Here is a 26524-nt window from a genome sequence, read left to right as displayed (position 1 = left end):
CCAACAAAGAGAGTCTGCAGGAATTTGAAGCAGACTTACGTCGGCTGGTACACCTAGCGTATCCTGAAGCACCGGAAGGATTTAGGGAGGAACTCGCTGCTCAGTGCTTTATCAGGCGCAGAGGGCGCTGCAAATATCCTGATTTTCTACCAGCAGCGAAGCACTGGTCAGGGCGCTGGAAATCGAAGCTGCTTTTAGCGCCATCCCTAGACCGAAGATAAGATCGGTAACGGTAGAGGAACAGCCCGAGAGTACCCACAGAAGTTTGGAGGAGATGTGTAGAAAATTCGACAAACTATGTGAGCTACTAATAAACAAGTAAGTCAACAACACCCAGACAGAGAACCAAAGAAGATTCCAGGACATGAGGTGCTATGGATGCGGCAGGAATGGCCACATCAAACGGTATTGTCGCATCCAAATGCGATTCCATTCACCATCCAGAGAACATCGGCACATCGGAAGATCCCAGGACATAAGTTGCTATAGATGTGGCAGGAATGGCCACATCAAACGGGATTGCCGCGTCCAAATGCGATTCCGTTTACCATCGAGAGAACATAGGCACCCGGAAATCAACACTAATGAGCGAGTATTGGCTGAAGAAAACAGAGCCCCTAGGATGTTTTCCGTTAGGAGTCTAGGAAAAACCGCTGACAGTTTGGTGATCAACGGGAAGGTCAATGGTAGAAGAAATCGAATGACTGTGGACACAGGCGCTATGGTATCGTTGGTGCAGACTAACTCAGTGCGAGGATTGAAGATGATGCCTCTTAGAAGAAGAGTGTATTTACGTACAGTTACGGGGGAAATGGCCGTTGTACGGGGAGAGGCTTTCATGGAATTGGAGTTAGGGAATTTGAAGTTTCGGCATAGCGTTTTAGTGGCGGACATTGAAGATGATTTTATCATGGGTATGGATGTGATCAGTCAACATGGTTTTTCGTTTGATCACCATAGAAACATCCTGAAAATCGGAAATGAGGAATTTTCTGTATCTAAAGAGAAGAGACCAGGAAATATGGAAGAAATATTATCGAAAATTGTGATGATACCTGGTGATACCAAGAAGACTGTGTTCGGGAAACTAGAGAAAACCGTTGGGTGCCGTGTAGGACGGGTACAAATTATCGACAACGACCTAGATCGACGACGAGCTACCTTGGACAAGAAAATGAAACATCGCGAAAGCACTATCAGAATAAGGAGTTTTAAGCTTGGAGCTGATGAACAGTGGACGACGACACAATTGAGGAAAGATCAAATGGAAGATCCAGACATCGGAGCAATACTACGGCTCAAGGAAGGTAACGGCGAGAGACCACCGTGGCAGGATATTGCGGACAGAGGGCTCGTTTTCAAAGCTCTCTGGGCTCAGTGGAATTCACTGGTTATTGAGAATGGATTGTTAAAGCGCACATGGGAAAGTGCGGATGGCAGCACAGTAACAACTCAGTTACTGGTACCAAGGAAGAAAGTTACCCAGGTATTGGAAGAAATTCACGGTGGTAAAACTGGAGCCCATCTTGGGGTAAACAAGACCTTGAGCAAGCTGAGAGATCGCTTTTACTGGGTGGATTATTGCGAAGATGTCAAGAAATGGTGTCGACAATGTAAAATTTGTGCAGCCAGCCAAGGACCAAGCACTCGATCTAGGGGAAAAATGAAACAATATAACGTTGGACTGCCATTCGAAAGAATCGCTGTTGACATTGCAGGCCCATTCCCTGAAACGCACAAGGGCAACAAGTACGTTTTAGTGGCGATGGATTATTTCAGTAAATGGCCAGAAGTTTTTGCCATTCCAAACCAAGAAGCATCGACTGTAGCTGAAGTATAGTCAATAATGTCTTCAGTAGATTTGGAATTCCTTTAGAGCTTCACACTGACCAAGGAAGGAACTTCGAGTCAAGACTGTTCCAGAAGATGTGTGATCTGCTTGGTATTCACAAGACTAGGACAACAGCTTTACATCCGCAGTCTGATGGGATGGTCGAGAGATTCAATAAGACCATTGAAGAACATCTCTCGAAAATGGTGGATGAACATCAAAGAGATTGGGATCAGCATATACCACTATTCCTAATGGCATATAGAAGTGCAGTTCACAACACCACCGGACTTTCACCATCGAAGATTTTATTTGGTCGAGAATTACGGTTGCCTTGTGACTTGGTGTTCGGATCACCAGACGACAGCACCACGAACGTAGAGGACTACGCGGATGAACTGAAGGAAAGGTTATTGGGAATTCATAAGGCCGTGAGAAGTAAGATTACGCTAGCCAGTGACCGGATGAAAGCTCGTTACGACCTCAGAGCTAATTCTACGGGATTTCAACAGGACGATATGGTATGGTTATATAACCCACAGCGCAAGAAAGGGAGGTCCCCAAAGTTAACTCCAGCATGGGAAGGTCCTTATACAGTCATCAAGAGGATAAATGATGTTGTGTACCGGATTCAACGCAGCCCTAGAAGTAAGATGAAAGTAGTTCATCTGGATCGATTGAGAGATACCAGACAGGAAACCTTGATCGGGACGATCAAATTTGAGAAGGGGGCAATGTTAAGGTCAAGGTGTATTACTGGTTGCATAACCGCAACGTGCATTGAGGAACCTGGCGCATTCGCCAGAAAGTAAAGAAAATTATAGAATTCTTTAGAAAAATCTAGAAACAACCGCCAGGGGGTATATAAGGCCCGCACTTTGACAGTTGGACAAGTTTTAAAAGTTTGAAGTTTGAAGTTTGAAGTCTGAAGTCTGAAGAAAGTCTGAAGTCTGAAGTTTGAAAATACCGCGAAATACCGTTAGAGTAATAGTAGTTGCATAAGTTGTGTTGTAAATAGTATAAGTTGTGTGTACAGAGTGAAACAAATAAATTCGTTAAGTATTTTATCGTGAGTTTAAATAGTGGACCCACGGAATCCGTTGTTTGAATTTTTAGTGTCAAAATTTCACCCCTTCGATTGGCCGCCCCCGCTTTAAGCCCCGGGATCGCGCTGGCAGACGACTATTTCATAATGGCTACACAAAAGGATACTTCATACCAAAAATTAGCCATGTAATGATGATAAGGTTTTTTATGTAGCCAGTCTTAGACTACTAGCTAGGCCGTTGCTTTCTTGAAGACACTGTATTAAAATTAAGTAGGTATTTTAATTATTACTCTACATTATACCCTATCTAATATTTTTTACGACACGTTTTTTAGCGAGCTATTTTTCAACAAATAATGTAAAAAACTCTATTTTAAATACTGTATGTTTGTAGAAGATAATTTTATTTAAAAAGTTAATTAAATATATGATTATACTTTTTTGGATTATTCAGTCCAAAGCTCAAGTTACCAGATTCTATAATTCGTAGTATCAAATATCTTAGTCATTTAAACGAGTGTTTTTGGGTTTACATCTCAAGTTTATATCGAAATATATCATTTTGTTTGGGCCATATCAATACAAATATTGGATTACATAATATAATGGATATATAAAAATGCGTAAAGCAATTATTCAGAATAGATACGTTTATTTTGCGTATTATATTACTAAATGTTAAGAGGAGTAGTCAGAATGAAGAGGAAGTTAACCCTATATACAAGGTTAAAAAAACAGTGCACCAAACTTTCGTTTCGTGATATTATACCGGGTGTTGCATCGTCGAGCGTGACATAGGAAATCCCATGTAAATTTTAATGGGGTCAATTATTGACTTCCCTAATTATTTTAGAGAATAATTCTATTTAAGTTTATTGAAGAGCACTAAAACCCACATTCAAAGGAATAACTTTAGATATTTTTGATTAGCCCGTTTACGAGTTATCGCCGATTTCTTTTTAAATATTTCTCCTTTCTTATGGCCCTGTATTTACTTATGAACACCAGTTAAGGTAAAAGATAACTGTCAAATGAAGTTGTCATTTCAGAAATTTATCTATTTAGTGCTTTATTATTATTATTAAAAACTCATACCTACATCAAAAATATTAGCCACGAATAACACTACCGAAGAAAAACTATTGATGATTAAATGGTATTATCAAGGAAATAGCTATCAAAAGGTGTCGGACATGTTTGCTGCTCGGTATCCGAATAGACCGATACCTGGAAAATCTACAATCGCAAGGAATATCCAGAGATTTGAGACCAAAGCTACCCTAATAAATAACTGCAGATGTGAAGCAAGTCAGGAACAAAGAGAAGATAGATTTTGCAAAAAATTATACCGACTTGGAAGTTTTATTGTGCGTGGAAGAGAACGATGGAAAGATCAGCACAAGGAAGCTTGAGGATGAAATAGCAATAGATCACACTACAGCGTTTCGAATTTTGAAACGACATAAATACTATTCCTTCAAATATGAAAAGCACCAAGAACTACGAGATGGGGACGAAATACAGCGGCAGGCGTTTTGTTTTGATATGATGGAAAGAGCAAACACGGATAGGGAATTTTTAAAAAACATATATGTTTCACTGACGAATGCACGTTTATCTTAAATAATGAACCCAATGTTCAAAATTATCGATATTGAAACAAAGAAAACCAACACAGGTTTGTCGAAACAAGGATGCAATATCCACAGAAAGTAGGTAAATGTTTGTGCAGGGATATTCGGACACAATATTATCGGGCCATTATTTCTTACGCGAAATTTAAATGCAGAATATTATTTGGAACTACCCGAAAATCATATTTTACCTGCTTTACATGATACCGCTAGGGAAAATCAGGAAGTTTGGTACCAAATGGGTGGCTGCCCGGCACATAGTACCCTGGCTGTTCGGGAATATTTAGACAATAGTTTTAACGGAAACGTTATTGGCCTAAATCATACAGTAAATTGGCCAGCAAGGCCTCCTGATATTTCGCCAAATGATTTCTTTCTCTGAGCCCATTTAAAAAACAGGATATACAAGGATAAAAAATACCCAAATCTAGACGAGTTAAAAAATGATATTTCTGCCGAATGCAATAGAATTTTAGTTTACCAAGTAGCGAATGTAAAAAGAGAATTTTATGATCGCCTTGGTTATTGTCTAGCAGTCGATGGAGGAATATTTGAACATCTTCTTAAATCCTAAAGTTCTAACAATTTAATAGTACCTAAATTAATAAGTTATTGTAATAATAATATTGTAATAATACTATAATTAACCTTGTAATTGATTACTTTATTTTACTTTGATTACTTTATTTAATTTGTATTTATAAATACATCTTTAAGATTTCCGATGTAGGAATGAGTTTTCAATAATAATAAAGCACTAAATAGGTAAATTTCTGAATTGACAACTTCATTTGACAGTTATCTTTTACCTTGACTGGTGCTCATAAGTAAATACAGGGCCATAAGAAAGGAGAAATATTTAAAAAGAAATCGGCGATAATAAATCGTAAACGAGCTAATCAAAAATATCTAAAATTATTCTTTTGAATGTGGGTTTTAGTGAAACCCACTTCATGAACTTCAACTTCATGAAGATCTGTGCGTATGTTTTTCCATTTAATTACATGTATTGCGTACACACTAGGAAACTAGGATTCGTCTGTCCCAGATCTGATGTGTACACTCTTTTCCACGTCGGCGTCGCAACACGTGTGTTGACGTGAGCTCACGTGGGATAGCGTGGCGTGTGGCCTAATGAGGTCCCGGCGTTAGTCTTGCTTTTTGTGCGAGACCAAGACCAGTGTCGCTCATCACCATTCGTTACACCATAAATAAATATTATACAGGGTGTCCCACAATTAATGCGACAAACTGAAAGGGCTTGTAGAGGGCATCAAAACAAGTCATTTGAGTATAGGAACCCATGTGCGGTATTATCAAAATGAGCGGAAGGAACTTGACTGGACGTGCACTAAGGTAGCAACACGGACTGCACGCCCTACTATCAACAGCGAACAGACGTGTGCATTTGTGTCTTCAACAGAATGGACGGCACTTTGAGCAGTTTTTGTAAATGTTTTGAATAAATAATGCAACTTGAAATTTACGTTTCCCTCCACCCCCTGTCAAAATGGCACATTTCCGGACATGGGTTCTTATACTCAAATGACTTGTTTTGATGCCCTCTACTCCTTTCAGTTTGTCGCACTGATCTTGGGACACCCTGTACTGTGTTGTCATTGATATAATTGATTTGAAAAAAATCCATTTATAATGTAAATAATATTGACCTTTTTTATTGAGATTTAAAAAGAAGAAGTAATTTGTCAGTAATTTATATGATAGTAGATAATAGAGGGGGTATATTATTGTTTTTATTTTGAAGGAATTTTATCAAACTGTAAGAGATATGGTATAATAAGAGCTCTTGATTTCTGTGAATATAGTAAAATCTCTTTAAAATAATTTTTTTTTTATTTCAGGAACAACTTTAACAACACCTATCGAAACAAGAACCCCACTAAGCACAACTAGATCGATACAACTAAAATTAAGATATAAATCCTGTAAATAGTTAAGAATATATAAGAATACGAAAATGTTTATTAGAGTATTTGCCCAACGATCTCTAATACCATCCAGGACACATTTAAATCTAACTTTAGGATGTCGCCAGTACTCTATCGAATACAAACCAATCAGGAGCGTCCTGGTGGCCAACAGAGGAGAGATAGCGGTCAGGGTGTTTCGAGCTTGTAACGAATTGGGAATCAAGTCTGTAGCTATTTATTCCAAAGAGGACAGAGCCCACATACACAGACTGAAAGCAGACGAGTCTTATTTGGTAAGCAAATAGTTTATAAAAGGTTTAATATTTGTATTATATAGGGTGTCTCAGAAATATGTGCAAGTATTTTAACTGGTAGTACAGTTCAAACCACGCCTATGAGTTTTTTTCGCGAAAAAAAAAATTTTGTAAATTCGAAATTTTTTGATTTTTTTTTTTCAATTTCTGTTTAGTTTTTAGTTAAAAAACATAATTTCTTGATAATATGGCAACATGTAGAATGTAGAATGAGTAAGAGGGGGGGGGGAGTTAATCACTGCGGCCTTAAAGATCTATTGTGCCCCATGCCTTGAGTCATCACACAATCTATAACCCATCATACCCCTGTTGTAGAGGGGACAGGGTATTTCCCAATTTCCCATCCTCCTCTGACAACAGTTCTTCCTCCGAGGGTACACGTCCCTCCACGGTTGGACTTGTAGAGCCCTCCATGCCGCTCTTCACAGTCGAGGAGCTTGACTCCGGCTGAGGAACCCGTGAGGTGGAGGCTGGAGGATCTGTCTCCATTTTCTCCACCTCTTTAACTTGGTCTCTCCTTAGACCTGATACCGGTGTTGTCCCGTATCAATAATAGAGGATATGTCCCTCATTCTCTATTGCCTCCTTGGATTTGAGGTCAATTCCTATTGTGACGACCTGACCATGACCCTCCTCCCTCGAGTTGATGACTCGCAAACTCGATGTCCTTACATTAAAGTTCTGACCTTGGATAAGGCTCAGCAGGTAGGTGGTGTCATTCCCCTTGCTCCTCGGCAGAAAGACCGTTATAGCCGCCCCTTTAGGGATATTTTCTCCCTTCACTGCAACCAGTTCCGGCCCTTGCCAATTTTTAAGCTTAGGGCGATTTCCACCAACCAATTCGCCGATTCTTGAGATACACAATCTATGAGGATCATGCCCACCCGAAAGTGTATCCCCGCAAAACGCAGCTGACCCACATTTTGTACATCGTTGTGTTGCGATCCGATCGCCACTACTTCGTCCAGTATAGCCTCTTCTAGAGACGTTTGCTGGTCGGTGGTCAGAGCAACCTCTGAGAAATTCTTTTGCAGCACCGCCATTTTCACTTGTTCAGCAATAGCGACAAAGCTGGTGATACGTCCCTGCTTGCCTCGCGGTGTTGGACGGCTTTCCATCCTGGATTTTTCTCTCTCTGCCGGAGTAGAGAAGTTCTCGCTCTCTCTCTTGCCCTTTGATGGAGATTAGTCAGGTTGTTTCTTGGTTTCTTTACTCTCCCCTTTTCGGAGGAGTGTTTTCGCTTTTGCTTCCTCTGGAGCGAGTCCTTCGTGGAGCAGTCGGAGGTATCTCCGTGCTTCTGCTCCGCTAAGACCTACTCTAAGAGGATCGTCTAGTCCGCCTGGTTGACCCAGGCCGGGTAAGCGAAACGGTAGCTTATGTCGCTTATTGGGTCTAGAGGTAGGCTCCCGACCCTTGCTGGAGAAGGTGGTGCCACTTGTGGAGGATGATCCCAAGCAAGTGTCAGCTGCCCCTCCTGTAGTTTCCTTTGGATTTGGTCCCTTGGAACTTTCATTTGTAATGTTCCTAGTGTCGCTAGGGGGCTTCTCACAGCGTCACCGGTGATGTTTTTAATACTAGCTTCTAAATTACTTTGCTTCGGAATTGTTATTCTGAGAAGTCTCTTCCTATAGTAAATACTAGAAGGACTGTCTTACAAAAAGAACATGGAGTGGGGGTGGTTTTCACCCTTCCCGTAATTTTTCTTAATTCTTGCGAATGTCATGAGTTTGATGCCCTCTAGCGGACAAACGAAGCACTTTTGCATAGTGGTAAATTCTGTTCAATGGCCTTATTTTGATTCCAAAATACACAGTAGTTCTATGTCCACGGAATATTGGGACATCCTGTATATAAATTATATCAAGGTAACATTTGTATATTTATCAATCCAAGTATTGAAATTTTTACAATATAGTGACTACTTATAAAATATACCGATACTGGCGTCATCAGTGGACAACCGGAAGCTTGATTGCACCCAATCATGAGTGAAAAAAAATCCTATACGGGTATTTCGCCACTGCAAGAAAATCTACAAAATAAAATAGTTATTTTTTGTAAACACTGCTGCGTTAATCCAAATGGAAACTACTTGTCAGAAGTTAGGTTTACAGATATACAAATTTACCTAACGAACAAAAAAATGCTTAACGTTTCGGAAAGTTTATCTCTTTCCGTCGTCGGAAGCAAAAAATACAAAGAATAAAAAAACTATTTAAAATATTTAAATTCAACTATTCCAGAACACTTTAGTTTTTTTTTAAACAGATACGTCTACAAAAACCGTTGACGTTCTGTTAAAATGTTTGAATTAACGCAGAAGTGTTTACAAAAAAATAACTATCTTATTTTGTAGATTTTCTTGCAGTGGCGAAATACCCATATAGGATTTTTTGGAGTGATGAATCCGCCACATAGGTATAGACATTTCTGACTGAAGTATTGTGTAATTATTTTATGTTGTTCAATATTCTTTTAGTGCCATATCAGTTGGGCATAACACAACAAAACTGAAAACAAAATATATTCAAAGCTAAATAAAGATAAATTTACGACCTGTCTAGAGAAATATTCTAAAAATAACAAGCGTTTAAACTTACAGGTAGGTGAAGGTCTTCCACCAGTAGCAGCATATTTAAATATACCTGAAATCATCAAAATATGCAAAGATCACGGAATAGACGCTGTCCATCCTGGATATGGATTCCTTTCGGAGAGATCAGACTTCGCTCAGGCAGTAATCGATGCTGGATTGACATTTATTGGTAATATACATAGTACCACAGTCTATTCATTAGACAGCCAGTCGATTTTAGTAATTTTTGGGTACCCGCGCTTCACCTGTCGTGCCTGTCCTCGTACAGATGCAGGCAACTTGACAACAAGTGATCGCAAGTAGACTGGCTGTCCAATGAATAAGCTGTATTATACAGAGTGTATCACTTAGACTCTCGGCTGTATCTCGGAAAGTATTAGTCGTAGGGCTTGCGGAAAAAAATATGGCTAAAGAGACCATGAGAAATTGCTGGAAATTATTTTAAAGTTTGTAGAACGGCCGCTAGAGGGTACAACTGCTTTTGAAAATAAGAAAATGGAATTTTTAGGTAGTTTTGCCTAGTTGAGGTGTACTATAAATAAAAGCTTTAAAATCTTCAGTAAATTTTGGATCTTTTTTGTTAGAACCACTTTCGTCTTTTCGTTTTTAAATAAAGTGGTGGGGGAAGGTAAGATCTGTTATTATTTAAATGTAAATAATTCCGGACGGGATGATCGGAATTCAACAAATGAGAGCTTGTTTAAAAAGGCGTTTCTTACTCTATATTAGACCACATAAACAATAAAAATAAGCTTTTGACCGTAGACGCTAGGGGGCGCTGTCTTACAACTTAACAAACATTACGCGTTTCTTCAAACAAATTAAATGCCATAGTATATCTAATTTTAGCTGATACTAAAGAGTAATAAAATCTTAGAGTCAGCGAAAACCGCATCTTTTTTCAAACCAAAGTTTTTAGTAAAATTATAATAAATACGAAAATATAAGCTCTTAATTACCTTATTTTTCTAATACGGTATCACTAGCCCTCTTGATTATAACCATTTTAATAAAAAACAAGATAAAAACATATTATTTCATTCAAAAAATCGACAATGTACAGCTGGTTCCAATAAAATTGAATACGATTTAAAACATATTTTTATTATTTCGAGCAGTATATTCTATGATACCAGTCCCTCATTTCTCTACTCATGTCATGCTGACATTCTTTTTTCTTTCATATTCGAAAAAAATGTGTAAAGAGTCGTATTCATTTTTTTTGGAACCAGCTGTACCAGAATACCATAATACAAAATATATTAATATCTAATAATTAAGATATCAATGACCGTGAACTAGAAACGACGCCTCAGTGAATTCATGGTAGGCTTTGGAAAAAAGTTGCTTTTAAAGGGATAGTTTAAACATCAAAATATTATTATATCAACATTTTGATAGTTTTAGCAGCGTTTTAATGCGTAAATGCTTTTCTAAAAATGCCTTTCTTGAAAAAACGTTGCTAAGACCATCAGAATGTTGATCTAATAACACTTTGATGTTTTACTATTACGTCAAAAGCAACTTTTTTCCAAAGCCTACCATGACTTCACTGAGGCGTCGTTTCTGATTCACTGTCATTGATATCTTAATTAATAGATATTAATACGTCTGGTATTTATGGTATTCTGGTATATTGTCGATTTTAGAATAAACTAATCGTGTATATCTTATTTTTATTAGAATTTTCGTAATCAAGGGGGCTACTGTAACCGTGTTATAAAAATAAGGCACTTCAGGGCTTATTTTTTGGTATTTATTATAATTTTGCTAATAACTTTGGTTTGAACAAAGATATCAAGATGCGGTTTTCGCTGACTTTTTAAGCTTTTATTACTCTTTACCATCAGCTAAAATTACGTATACTAACGTATTTATTTTTTTTTGAAAAAACGCGCAATGTTTGTTAAATTGCAAGTCCGCGCCCTCTAGCGTCTACATTTAAAAGCTTATTATTATTGTTTATACGAATTACACGGTATGATATAGAGTAAGAAACACTCTTTTAAGTTTATCCAGTCTGGAGTTATTAATATTTAAATAAAAATAGATCTAACCTTCTCCCACCACTTTATTTTAGCAGATAGGGGAAAATGGTTCTAACAAAAAATATTCAAAACTTACTAAAGATTATGAAGCTATTATTTATAGTACGAGTTATCTCGGCAAAATTGTGTAAAAACTCCATTTTCTTATTTTTTTATAGCAGTTGCGCCCCCTAGCGGCCGTTCTACAAACTTCAAAATAATTTCCAGCAATTTCTCATAGCATCTTTATATTTCAGATACAGCCGAGAGCTATTCTTAGTGGGACACCCTGTACATAGTACTTTTGATCTCTAATTATTTACATATTTTAGTAACTAAACTATATCATTTTAAGGTCCTCATCCAAATGTTGTGCAACAGATGGGTGACAAAGTGGCAGCTAGAGAGGCTGCTATTGCAGCCGGTGTTCCTATAGTTCCTGGTACTGACGGTCCCGTCAGTACAAAAGAAGAAGCTGTCGAATTTTGTGCCAAACATGGTTTACCTGTAATATTTAAGGTACTTTCTATAATTTTTAAAGTTTAGAAATCTAATCCTTCCAACTAATACATTTTTTTTCACAGGCTGCCTATGGAGGTGGTGGCAGAGGCATGAGGGTGGTAAGAAAAATGGAAGAAGTGGAAGAAAATTTCCAGAGGGCTCACTCAGAAGCTGAGAGTGCTTTTGGAAATGGAGCTTTGTTTATAGAGAAGTTTATTGAGCGACCTAGACACATTGAAGTACAATTACTTGGTAAATACGTTATTTAAAGTTTATGAAATTGAATTGTTTTGGTTGTAGAATGTCTCTGAATTAACTAATTTACTAATGCTTGAGATATAATCATTAATAGAAATATCATTCAAGTTGATTAGTAATAATAAATAACACTTATCCACAAATATGAAGGGTTTAAGATGATATTTTATCTACTAGTTGGATAAAAAAAAACTTTATTCCACTCTTAGTGAAATACTGAAATTAAAAATACGACATTTTTATTTTATTTATTAAGATTAAATAAATACCAAATAAACTTTTAGTCACGTGATTAAGCTTCTTTTAATCATTTTTTTATTTTACAAAAATAAATTAATTATAAATATATAAACAGTTATTTTTACATCAACAAAACTCACCTTCTTAACAACACTTAAGGGTCATAAAGGGCTATTATTACCGCTTTTTTTTATTACCATTATTATCTTCTTTCAAAGGTGCCCGGTGGCGTAGAGGTACAGGCTCTCGTCTACCAATCTCAAGGTAGTGGGTTCGAATCCTACACCCGGCATTTCATCAGCCTACTATTTTTATTAAAATAAAAATAGTTTGGGTACCTAGCTCGACTCAGCCTTAAATGAGTACTTGGGATTCACAATCCTGAGGTAATAATAGGCGGTTGAAGCGTAGTGCTAGCCACATTACCTTCCTTGTATACCGAACGGCTCTAGCATGGCAAGCTGTACCTTGCTACTCCCAAGGCGTTAAACGCTATATACGGAAGCAATTATTATATTATATCTTCTTTCATTTTCTGTGGTTTTTAAAAACCTTTGCCAATTCTTATGATACAAGCTCCGAATTTTACTTCTGTCAAACTTTCGTTTCTGTCAGTACTAAACAACACAGATTAGTTATAACTAAACAACACAGTTATCACAGATGCCATAATAATAAACAGTATCTTAAATTTTTATCAATTTTTTATAATTTGTGTTTTAGTATGCATTTTATCACTTCAGAAAATTAAACATTCTTGTCTAGGTAAAATACTCCCAAAACACTTATACAATAAATAATTATTATCCTGATAAACTAAAGAGCTCATAGTAATGTCGGTATTTATTTGACTATTATATTTAACTTGATGGTATTTTCAGGTGATAAAGCTGGAAACGTGGTCCATTTATACGAAAGAGACTGTTCCGTGCAACGTAGACATCAAAAAGTCGTGGAAATGGCACCCGCTCCACATCTCGATCTTAAAATTAGAGACGCCATGACATCTATGGCTGTAAAATTGGCCAAACACGTCGGATACGAGAATGCCGGTACGGTGGAATTCTTGTGCGATGCTAGTGGCAATTTCTACTTTATAGAAGTTAACGCCAGATTGCAGGTAAGTGTCTCTATAGAGATTAAATGAGGAGCAGACTTATTAAATGCATTTTGTCCATTTTTTTAAGATTTTCAATTAAAGGTGGCATTGCAAACTACATATACACATAGTTACAATATGATGCCAGAAACGACTTGTTAAATACATTTTTTTCCATAGCAACTGTTAAAATTGCCTTATATCTATCAAAAATAGTAGATAAGATAGTACTTTAACCGCAAGGGTAGATTAAATGATACTTTGACAGCGAGGATAGGTTAAAAATTTTATTTCTTCTCGCACGTTTCTTAATTGCTTCCATTTTTGAAAATTTTTGTATTTCTTTTTATATAAGTTGTTCGGGGTTTAAATGGAAGTAGTTTGAATATGGCGTTTGTCGCCTCAGCCTGAATATCTGTTGATAATTTACTTATTCCGTTTTGAGCCATTTCTGGCTCCAATTCACTCCAATTCAATCAGTAATCGACACGAAGGAGAATTAAAAAAATATTCACTCAAAACTGACAACTAAAGAGACAGCTTTATTTATTTGTCAAATTACATAGAAACGAACGCCAATCCAGCACAATATTTTTTCTACTCGTAATAAATTCCTTAAAATAATAATTTTTGAATATTTTTTAAAACGTAACTCGCCATGGAAAAAAATATTGTTTTATACACGACGATAAAATTGCATTATCGTGTCCCGAAATTAATTCACTCGCGGTTTCATCGCTCGTGAATTAATCTTTTCGGTCGACGATAAAATACCATTTTATCGTCTTGTATAAAAAATAACTATTATTCCATTCGAATTAAATGGCGAAAATGCCTTAGTAGTTCAGTCATTGGGGATCAAAAAAGGAGCCTGCTTGGAAAAAAGTCCGGAAGTTTTGAAACTTTGCAGGTTTATAGGTTTTGGGGTCCCTAATTAAATCCATAAAATGCACATTTCCAGACTTGCCGCCGGCGCCGCCATCTTGCCAAGATGGCGCCCAAAATTGGTATTTTGTAAATATCTCGAAAAATATGCGTTTTTCGCAAAAATTTGAAGAGAGCAAAATTGAGTTACAACGTTGAAAGATCCAGCTCCAAAATCCCTATTGGCATTTTTATCCTGTAAATGCAAAACCAACAACTGTGGTAAAGCCTGCGGATGCAGAAAAGCAGGATTAAAATGTTCAATGATTTGTGCATACTGCAATGGGAAATTCTGTGACAACGTCACTGAAGTGTCACTCCACGAATCCGATGAAGAGGAGTTGGACTTGCCTGTAGATATCCCTCTGGCGGCTGAAGATGAAGAGTTCGACGTATTGAGAGACCACCCTGATGAGCCCAGCGCAGCAGACACGATCGACTTTGACCTCAATGAGTGCAGCCTAAATTGAGCACGATTTTGTGCCTAAACGGTTGACTTTTGATGAATGAAATTTTCATAAAACCTTTTTTATAGGAAATTTTATTCTCTTTAATTTTGTTCTCATCAAATTTTCGAGAAAAACGCATAGTTTTCGAGATATTCACAAAATACCGATTTTGGGCGCCATCTTGGCAAGATGGCGGCGCCGGCGGCAAGTCTGGAAATGTGCATTTTATGGATTTTAGTTAGGGACCGCAAAACCTATAAACTTGCAAAGTTGCAAAACTTCCGGACCTTTTTCCAAGCAAAAATCCCCAATGACTGAACTATTAGTGCCTATGTGCTTGGTTAGGTTGTTTATATGTCCATTAGCGGCAAACAAATAAACAGAAGTATACTGCTGTTTGTTTGTAATTGCCAGATGAAGTTTTTTTGGTATTATAATTACTCTATTTTTTGAATAATACGTTGTTGGGATACGGACCGTGGTAGCAGAAAAATAAAGCAAAATTTCACGTCTAAAGGACAGTCAACAGTTTTTTTCAATTTTTTCAGATATCATTAAAACTAGATTTTTCATATGCAGGTGTACTATTTTTATGACTTTTTATACATTTTTCAAGTATACTAGTTTTTTGTAAAAAGCGTGGCAGTTTTTTTTGTTTGTCAAAATTCGAAAAAATGCATCTAGAATGTCTGCTTTGTTTGTGCAAAGCTAATATTTTTAAACGCTAAGTGATGTAAATCAATAGATCTGGCCATGTCTTATTGTGACACTTTGTTCAAAAAACAGTATGTTATCGATCATCATTTCCAAGCCAACTTTGCGCTGTTTTTTTTCGATTATACGCTATATTATTAATAATATCAACTATTAGATATCAACTCTTAAGCAGCAGTATTTATAATATAGGAAATTCCGAGGGAAATTCAAATAATTATATGGTACCCGGTGGCGTAGAGGTACAGGCTCTCGTCTACCAATCTCAAGGTAGTGGGTTCGAATCCTACACCTGGAATTTCATCAGCCGACTATTTTTATAAAAATAAGTTTAGGTACCTAGATCGACTTAAATGAGTACTTGGGATTCACAATCCTCAGGTAATAATAGGCGGTTGAAGCGTAGAGTGCTAGCCACATTACCTTCTTTGTATATCGAACGGCTCTAGCATGGCAAGCTGTACCTTGCTACTCCCAAGGCGTCAAACGCTATATACGGGATCTATTAAATTCAAATAATTCATTTTCTGAGAGATGAAAATAAATTGTCTGACTGTTTGACTCTGACTGATGTCAAAGGAAGCTAGATAAAATCAAGAAAAATATACACGTTTTGAAATTAAATCTTAAATAACTTAAAAACGATTTATTCAGAATAAATAAGTATACAGGGTGGAATACATAATATACAGGGTGGTCCGAACTGTATTCCGGAAACTTCGGCAGCATATTTTGCAGATAAAAATAAGTAAAAAAGTTCGTATAAATGTATGTCCTAAAATGCTTAGTTTCGGAGATACAGGATGTAGAAATTTCATTTTTATTTCCATTTTTTCCAAATAATTTCTGAAGTAAAGTCAATATTTGAATGAAAATTGGTGTCTGGAAGTTTAACATGAGAAATTTGATTTTGATGTCAATATGGTTCCTACTAGAAGAGGGCGCCACCTACATATTTTTTAACCGGTTTGAAGAGTAATAACTTTTTGTCCGCACCTGTATAAAACTATTGAGCAAAAAAAATACATTTACGACGTTTTTTACGTAAAAAAGGTCTCTTGGTAAAAATCGCTGCGAGTGATGGTTTTCGAGATATTTTGAATCAAAATTATTAATACCGGTCATCATTGACATTAATTAAACATGTTGACCAAATAGTTATTAAACTGAAATCATAAATTTGAAATAGTTTTGTGCCAAAAGTTCAGCAGAAACTGTTTTATCATCATTTTTTGCAGAAAAATTTATGATTAATTTAAAAAAATAAAAATTTTCAAATTTATTATTTCAGTGAAATAACTATCTACTCAACGTGTTTATTTTTCGTCAATAATGACATGTATTGACTATTTCCATACTAAATATCTTAATAACGGTTGCTTGTAGCGATTTTTACAAAGAGATATTTTTTACGTAAAAAGTTACAGAGATGTATATTTTTTCATTCGCTAGTTTTACACAGGTACGGACAAAAAGTTATTAAGCTTCAAAGCAGTTAAAACACATGTAGGTGGCGCCCTCTACTAGTAGGAGTCATATTGACATCAAAATCAAATTTATCATGTCAAAAATCTCCCAGACACCAATTTTCATCCAAATATTGACGTTACTTCAGAAATTATTTAGAAAAAAACGAAATAAAAATGAAATTTCTACACCCTGTATCTCTGAAACTAAGCTTTTTAGGACCTACATTTATACGAACTTTTTTATTTATTTTTAACTCCAGAATATGCTGCCCAAGTTTCCGGAATACAATTCGGACCACCCTGTATACTGAAAAAGTAACGAATTGGAAAACCTTCTCACTAGCGAGATAAAAAAGTAGGTTTCCATTTGAAAAAAAAAATGATTTATGATAATTTTTTAACCGCTCAATTTGAAGTTTCTGTCAACTTTCTTATTTTAAATGTGTGTTTAACGGTAGTTCCGGAAGAGCCGCCATATTGAAAATATTTTTAATCGATAGATCTTGTTGTAAAACAACGATGTGTAAAAAATCTCCGTTCTAGATATTGTGGTGCACGCTCAGCCTAGAACATACTGTATAACCAGTGTTAATTTTTGAAATGTTTCATGTCACTTTTTATTAAACGACGACTAGAGATTGACCTCGCCAAAATTATCATTTAGTTTCGGAGATACAGCAAAAATGGGATCGTTTTAATAAAATTTTATTTTTCGCACAGCAATTGTTGGAGAAACGGGCTTCTAAATATTTTTATACGTATTATGGGGTAAATTCATTTACAAAGTTAGATTTAATAGAACATTTTAGTTTTAGAGATACAGCAAAAACTGGATCATTTTAAAAAGACATCTTTCTTTTGTTATTTGTAGGGTACGAATATATTTTTAATCGTATAATTGCTTTTATAGGTAGAACATACAGTAACAGAAGAAATTACTGGAGTAGATCTAGTCCAAAGCCAAATTAGGGTTGCGGAGGGCATTACACTACCCGAATTAGGCATCACTCAAGAAAAAATTCAACCAAGTGTAAGTTTTGGTATAGTATTTCCACAGTCACTTGGAATGGTGCCATTTACGGCATCGTCTTGATATACAACTTAATAAACCCAAAAGGGACCAAGTGACTTCGGAGATATATTTTTAAAGCTTGATCTAAGTTTAACTAGCCATAGTTTACAGGGCTTCGCTATCCAATGTCGTGTGACCACCGAGGACCCCGCGAAGAATTTCCAACCGGACACCGGTAGGATTGAAGTGTTCAGATCTGGAGAGGGTATGGGTATTCGTTTGGACGGTGCATCTGGATTTACAGGAGCTATAATCTCTCCTTATTATGATTCGCTCTTGGTGAAAGTTATTGCTCATTCTAAAGATCTGCCGTCGGCGTGTGCCAAGATGGAAAGGTACGAGAAAATTTGTTTTTATTTATCAATGATTATTATGCTTGAATAATTATAATAGAATCGTTATTATGATAACTACAGTCTGTCTAATGAGCAAATTCATTACACTAATAGATTGTGCCTAAAATCCATTACACTAATAATTATTATAATTAATTATTTCTAAAACAGTTTTTAAATTTTTGAAGGTGACACACGGCCTTGAATAACGGCTGCGAGACGCATGAGAAATGGCCGTGACGCGTGAGCTAGCGAGGGGAAAAGTGATAACAGTGTTGCCACAGCTACCCCATTCGGAGTAGATCTACCCCTTTGTAAAACAATTGAACCCCGCTATCTTGTGATAATCTACTCCGATGAAAAATAAGCTTGTGGCAACACTGGGTAACGATCTGTGCCATACGCGAATAAGAAAATCACTATAATAAACTTACCAGCCTTGATTTCGTGCATATTTTCATCGATAGGTTTGTAGCTTCAAAATAACGGTCTAGGCACAGCATCTAGCTGACTTGCTAGCGCAGAATTAGAATTTAGAGTTAGTAATTCGCACTTTCATAGAAGGACACTGTCATATTTATTTCAAACCAATAATCATAGATAAATGAAACAAGTTTAGATTGGAAAGTGCCCATAAGGACAATTTAAACACTATTTGGCGCTATTCATGCAACGGTCGCGACCCAAAACTTTTGAAAATTTCGGAGCGGTTCGGCTTTTTCCGGAATTATATCGCCAAATATTGTTTATTCAAACTTATTATTATTTTCGTTATATATTATAAATAAAATACAGTGTGTTGCATACAAGAAACTTTATTTTATATAAGGACGCATGTATGAAATACCTATGAAACATTGGAAACCGACGTTATGCCACGATCCACGATGGTTTTTGCAGTTCACAGTTCACAGCACAGCTTTTTAAGTTTTTAATGCCACTTTTTCACAATTATCACCGGTTGGAGTAAATAAAACTTGAATTAAACTCACAAAGTAGCAATAATTACTTTGAAAATGGACGCTATAAACACTTTTCAGAATTTCTTTAATGAGAGCGGTTTAGATTTTGAACATATATTATGATTTTTGAAGATTCTGACTTTGACAAAAGAAAATTATTTCTGTTTTTGTTTGCCGTTGTTCTTAGCGACCGTTATAGCAGCGCCAGATCGCGTATAACGGTCGCGACCCAAAATAATTTTGCGACCTAAAATTTTTACGGGCTTTCCAATCTAAACTTGTTGCATTTATCTATGCCAATAATCAACGAGAATATTCGTATAGTTTAATAAAATTACTGTAAATCACTATAAGTAATGAATTGTTTGTAATTGAGCTGTAATTTCTTTATTATTAATTCGGTAAATGATGGAGATAAACAAATGTGATTGATTAAAATTTTATTTTAAGATGAAACTTTTATTAACAACATTCTTAGAATTTGAATAATGAATTGAATAATGACAAGACAAGTGACAGCTGTCTAAAAAGACAGCGATTTAGAGTGACAATTTGATAATGTAAAATTTAGAGTGACAATTGTAATTATGCAAAAGAATACATATTCTATGAGTTTACTGGTTGCCTAACGATTAAGATTAATTTAAAAGTAAATCCCCAACATGAAAAATGAACAAGTCATTTAAACAAAAACAGACCACAGACTACACAAAACAAATTGTTGGTTAGTAGTAGTTAACAGTAGTGAGAGATATAGATGATAGATGTAGTAGTATTTTGGTTTAATGGTCACAGCTATCCAGCCGGGTAAATAGAATAGAAATGTTCACAAAAAAATTAAAACGTGCCTACTTCTCATAAAATCATTCATTATGACATTAAAACTCAGTATGCAAAGTTTCATAACATTCCGTAAAAGGATTATGCCTCAAAAATCCGTGCGAAATTATCGTAATCCTTTGAATCCGCTAAACGCGGCCTGACGTCACTGCTTCGATCGGTATTTCGGCGCGAGTAAACGGTGCTGGAATTTCTAACAGAACAAGCTAGAATACGACATATCGCGTTGTGCTCGGATGTAGTTTGTATATTAAATTTGGTTTATTGTGATTAATATTTAGAGTTTATTACTAGTTTAAAAAAAGCTACTTAGTGAGATGGAGGACGGGTTTACTTGAAAGCGATAACAAACAACACTTGGTTTTTAACAATACAAAATTATTGAGTTTTTGAGCTATCAAAGCCTCTTATTTAGGAGGGGGCCAAATTTTAAATTTTAATTATTATATTAAACTGAAAATTTGCATGCGTATATAGAAGCTAAGACAATGTAAGATTATCGTATTGTTGATCTGATACAGGGCAGTATTAAGGAGAAGGAGCCAAATCTTAAATTTTAGTTGTATTTACCTGAAAATTCGCACACATATACAGGGTGTCCTGTTTAAAAATGAGGTACCTACATGGGGAATAATTGGGATCTTGAAGACCGTTAAAGTTACAAGATCGGTTAAATAGAAGAAAAGTTGCGTTTTTTTAGTCCAAAAATAATCTAGGTGTATTTTATTTAATATTCATATAACGTTACGTAAATACAGGGAGAAAAAGAAAAATGTGCATTTTCTAAACACCACGACCATATTTTCTTTATTATTGGAGCTAAGGTCATGAAAATTTTAATATCGGGGTACGGCAATATGGAAATTTTAAAAATTATGTCCAAAAAAGTTTAGGCGTACTACGTTGCGCATGGCCGAAGTGAGCTTTTGCTTTTCCTATGGGCGCCATATTGAAATACATGGTTGAAAACATTTTTAATAAGGATTTTTAAAATGCCAAATTTAAATATAGCGCTCATAAGAAAAATAAAAGCTGACGTCGGCCGGCCATGCGCGACATAGAAGGCCTAGGTTTTTTTTATATCATTTTTAAAATTGCCATGTTGCCTTGCCCATATATTGAAATTTTGATTACCTTAGCTCCAATAATAAAGAAAATATGGTGGTTTTTCGAAAATGTTCATTGTTTTTCACCTTGTATCTACATAACGGCATGGATTTAAAATAAAATATACATGGATTATTTTTGAGCACTCAAATACGCAACTTTGCTTCCATTTAACCGACTTTGTATCTTCAACGGTTTCCAAGATCCCCATGTACCTTATTTTAAATTAGACACCCTATAGGACGTATATTAAGCGAAAAATTTACAAGTGGAAAAATTGATAAAAACTTTTTAAAAACAAGCTTAAAATTAAATGCACTTAAAAGTAAAAAATAAGAATTGAAAGCAAGGGGCGCAAAGTAACGATTTAAAGTTCCGTGGATTATTTTTTGAAGTATTAACAGGGACAAAACCACAACACACCACTTATTTGAACTCATTTTACTTCTTCGGAACACCAAACCAATGAAAATAAACAATACACCTTCGCGAACGTCTGCAAAAACAATGCGGCAAGTGCACGATCGTACGGACGCCATCGATCGATCAAAGCAGTGACGTCAAAAACAGGTAGTCTCGAGTCGGGTACGTTTTCTAGCCTTGCTGCATTTCTCAATTTTGTTTTGCGTTTATGTGAGAAAATTATAGTTTTAAAGAAAAATTTTGAATGCCATACTTTTTTACTCATATGTAGCTATCGAAATTCATTGAAATTAGAAATTAATGAACATGTCTATTATCGTTTTTAATAAAAATAAAAAAAAAACACATTATAAAATTATAAAGGTAGAATAGTATACGGTTTTATATTAACTCTAATTTTTTTGAAGTTTATAAAAAGCATTCATAAAAAATATATATCCTTCAAATCCTTCAATTTAATAGCTGTTAGTAGGAACTTTCACATAGTGCACACACATTTTTTTTTATTAATAAAGAAATAAGTTGATACAATTGTAATACAAAGCGGGTATTCCTTTATGTAGTAGATAAAGGACTACCGCACGTACATTATACAGACTATAGTCCTTTCCTGTTCTAGTAAAATCAGATTACCTGATGCTCTTCAGATATTATTGATATTGTTTAATCCTTTCAAGAAATGTCGTATCGACAATTATTTTATAAACTTTCTTAACAATATAGTTTTTTTTTTCTAAAGAGCTTTACGTGAATTTCGTGTGCGAGGTGTCAAAACAAACATTCCATTCCTGGTCAACGTGCTGGGAAACCAAAAATTCATCAACGGCTCCGTGGACACGTACTTTATCGATGAAAATCCTCAGCTATTCAAATTTACACCGACCAGAAACAGAGCCCAGAAACTTCTTAACTATCTAGCCACAGTTTTAGTTAATGGAGCTCAAACACCACTTGGAACGTCACTGAAACCTGCCAGCGTGAAACCTCACGTTCCCGATGTTTCATTGGGTAAGTAACACTTTTCATTTCTTTATGAGGTCTTGAAATACTGTTTATCAAGCTTTAAAATTCAAAATTTAACCATTTATAATCAAAGATCTTTGAGACGTTCATTTCAAAATTCATTTTGGCATATTTTTTCGTAATTGTTTTTTTCCATTTTTTTGTGTGAGACGTAGAATTCAAATATTTATATAGTAAATTGTAGTATAGTTGCTTTTTTTTAAATAAACTATAATAAATTTATTTACTGTAAAACGTACGTTTAATTATTAGCTTTTAGCAGTTGAAGCTTATAAGGTAGTTATTTTGTGTTTTTTTTTCATAAACGTCTATCGTACCATTGCCGTGAATCACCCTATATAGGCTTGGTGTATATTTCGCCGGTGCTGCCACCACTGGAGAACTCGTAAATAGCGAATATATACAAACACACGGGTTTAAATGGCGAGTAAACGAAAAAATTAGTATAATATAATTATTCTAAAAGTGTTAGAAAGTGTAATTTATGGAAATTCTAAAGAAAAAAATAAAAAGGTCTAACTTGCATTATAATTTATTATTCCAGTTAAAAAAAAATAGATGTGTTTAACTACGGTAGTTTTATCACCGGTTTTGCTAGTGGGGCATAATTGGAACTATTTCGACTATAACGACATTTTTTAAAGGTACATAATTATAATTTTAGAAGATGTTCATAAAACATTTAATCACTAGTTGATTAAAAAAGTATACCATTAATATTGCAAATTATATTTCATCCTCTCATAGTATATGGCTATTTAATTTTTTGATTATGTTACGAGCACTTTGTTTACTCACTTGTCTCGTCGAACTGCTTGAATCCATTTTTGATTTTGATCAAATCGGTGTGAGAAATTATGAAGCTATAAAATGTTGTTTCGTTAGAGTTGAATATCTGGGAAAGTTGAGTTATTGAATGTTATTGCACCCAACAACGCCCTAATTACGCTCTCATCATACGCATCATACGCGTTAACATTTTTTAGGCAATTTTATTAACATATGAAATTGTCACAACACAAGACGCCTAGTTCGAATTATTTTTCACTTATTTTTTACTACCCAAAAAAGCGTTACATCATACAAACCTCGTACCTGAGTGTTTTATAGTCTCAGTAACTGCACTAGCAAAAAACTAAAATACTTAAATATAATGACAAAACCCCGATTTCAATAGGTTTGTTCCAACCAGCATTTCGGGATCGTTCCGAAATCGTGCTCGAATCGGTTTTCTTGCACTTTGTTAGCATGCGCGGACTTCAAATAGTTTCGTGACGGTGCAAAAAGTATCAACGTTGGAACGCATTTGCTGTCCTCCTTTCACGCAGTTGAGCAGCTCTGAACTGTTCAAGAACGCGATACTCTCACTCCATTCAATTGAGTCATAAAGTTCCAGAACTGTTCCGCGCCATATGGAGGCACGAGGCTATCGCGCACAGCTCCTTTCAGAACCGTTCTCGAGTAGCCCTAGGGCGTAAAGCCCGGAACTCGAAGTTCGCGAATGGAGGAGAGCATTTGTGGATTGTTTTCGAAGTGTCAAGCGTGCGTGTATCGATCGGTTTTTTGTTTTTGTTTAGAATTTCATAACATAACCCTATTAACTTTGTTTGCAATTTGCAATAATAATAATTATTATTCTTGAAATGGAGAATCAGAATCCAATAATTGTTAGTAAGTATTGTTTCAACTGTATACTCACTAACTCACTTACCTATCCTCTCTTTTATGATCCTGTTATGCGTAGTTTATTTCATTTCAATCCTTGAACATTATTTTATAAATAAAAAATTAATTAAAATTTCCGAACGATTTACTCCACACAAACTCACAAGCAAAAGTATAACGCACACGTATTCGAATTCATAATAAATAACCAAAACAGAAGCATCAGCCGGATGCCGGACCAGAATCAGCTATTAATAATCGATAATCCCTGGCAATATGCTTTAATGCGCAAGTCAACCCAAACAGTTCTCAATTTGGACCATGTACCGAAATTATCGTTCTGAAATCGTAACTAAACGATCCCAAGGTAGGTTGGTACGCAAATAGGAACTAGGTTGGTACGCAATATTGGAACATATTTGAATTACTGCGCACGAGCGTGATCATTCGGTGACGGTTCTGCGGCGGGTTGGAACAAACCTATATTATTTTAATGCAATCGATATGACGGCGGCGTGAACTATATATTGATATTTTCTGATTTCTGCCGTAGAGTGCGCTGCGGTCGGAATTTGTTGAAATCAACTGAAATGTACCAAGCCTATACAAATAACGTACTTACACCTACTTATTAAATTTATCACATTACACACAAACCTACAATGAAATGACCTACAATTTAATGTGAACTTTATCTGGTTGATTTTCTATTTTGATTTATTTTAGTTATTTAATTTATTTGAATTCTACTGACAAAACACCACGTTACATTTTACATTCGTAGTTTGAAAATTTTCGTTAATTTTTTTCCTTAATAATATCCGTAAAACGTACAATTTATTGTTTTTTTTTCACCCATTTAAAGCTACACAAATGGGGTTTTGTTTTATTTTTATTTTTTCTTAGTTACCTATAACTGGAATGCTTTTGTTTTGTTTTAACAGAATACCTCGCCCACACGCCTGAGCAAAAACCAAGTTAGTATAACACAGTTATTTTGTGTTTGTGTTTGTAAGTAAAAGTTGGCAGCAATGGAATAATGTTAGTCTCTAGCATGACGATTTTCTAACAATTCTATTTTTATTTATTTTATATTTGCTTATGAGGATTTATCTGTATAAGACATAAAATAATGGTATTGTATTATCGAAAGAAACGGCGTTCACTTGGTTTGGAAATGAAAATGGATTAGGTTCTACAGGGTGAGTTTCCTACGATGTTCTCTATGTGTATCTCGGAAACTACTGGAGATAGAGAGTTGGTTAAATGGGGAAAAAATGCAGTTTTGTGGGGTCATAAATATGCGCCTTTCAGATTTTTGAAAAAGTTCATAGCTTACTAGATATTTCGAAAAAAAAAACAAATTTCGGCTATTTTGAAATTTGTCCCTAATTCCATTATAATCTATTTTAGTCAAAAAGTTTTCAGATAAAAGTTGTAGATAATCACATCCTTAATGAGATTGTATCCTCCGCTTTTTTCTAAAGCTTGTCATTTTTGACATATGGTACAAACATATTATTTTTTTTAAATGGAAGCCATAGTTGTCCATGACTTCATAAAAAGCGCCATTTTTTAAGCTTTTTAGCGATATAAGCTATAATATGTTTTTTTTTCTTCGAAAAATTACAAGCTATAGCCAATTCTTATCGTTTTTAAACAATTTCACTTAGTTAGCTATGGAAACAAGTCCAATCGTTCGTTGCTCTCAGAAATGTGAAGCTGTCACATCCAAACTTTGTAAATTAAAATAAACAAAAATTGTAAATATGATTTTCAAATGAAGAAAAGCTTGTAGATACTCGCGCATCAATAGTGTGGTTCCAACATGACTTTCATTATGACCCTCGACCCCCCCCCCCCCTAATGAAAGAAATGTTAAAAATTATTTATATCATAATTATGCAAACTCAGGGATAGGAAGAGGCTGACCAAGTGCATGGACTTCCTCGATCACCTGACCTATCCATTTTAGATTTTTTTATGCGGTATGGTTAACAATAAAGTTTACAAAAAAACTTATGAATTAAGAAAGGCACTCGAAGTGGCGGTATGAGAGAAG

General features: G+C 35.4%; 1 protein-coding gene across 2 annotated transcripts in view; it reads left to right on the top strand.

Annotated features, from left to right (window-relative positions):
• LOC115878399 (pyruvate carboxylase, mitochondrial) overlaps nt 1-26524 on the top strand; it is a 64760-nt gene that overhangs the window by 19975 nt on the left and 18261 nt on the right. The window contains exons 2-10 of one of the 2 annotated variants that reach the window (XM_030894893.1): nt 6376-6737; nt 9361-9523; nt 11737-11900; nt 11966-12134; nt 13262-13500; nt 17946-18065; nt 18219-18442; nt 22514-22782; nt 25407-25439. In XM_030894893.1, coding sequence (XP_030750753.1) covers nt 6492-6737; nt 9361-9523; nt 11737-11900; nt 11966-12134; nt 13262-13500; nt 17946-18065; nt 18219-18442; nt 22514-22782; nt 25407-25439 — 1627 coding nt within the window. In that variant the 5' untranslated portion in view covers nt 6376-6491. The remainder of the gene's footprint in view (nt 1-6375; nt 6738-9360; nt 9524-11736; nt 11901-11965; nt 12135-13261; nt 13501-17945; nt 18066-18218; nt 18443-22513; nt 22783-25406; nt 25440-26524) is intronic. The other variant, XM_030894894.1, reaches the window with a different exon arrangement.

The sequence above is a fragment of the Sitophilus oryzae genome, unplaced genomic scaffold, assembly GCF_002938485.1.
Source record: "Sitophilus oryzae breed Bouriz unplaced genomic scaffold, Soryzae_2.0 scaffold_1508_pilon_pilon, whole genome shotgun sequence".
Taxonomy (NCBI): Eukaryota; Metazoa; Arthropoda; class Insecta; order Coleoptera; family Curculionidae; genus Sitophilus; species Sitophilus oryzae.
This window is presented reverse-complemented; position numbering and strand designations above follow the sequence as displayed.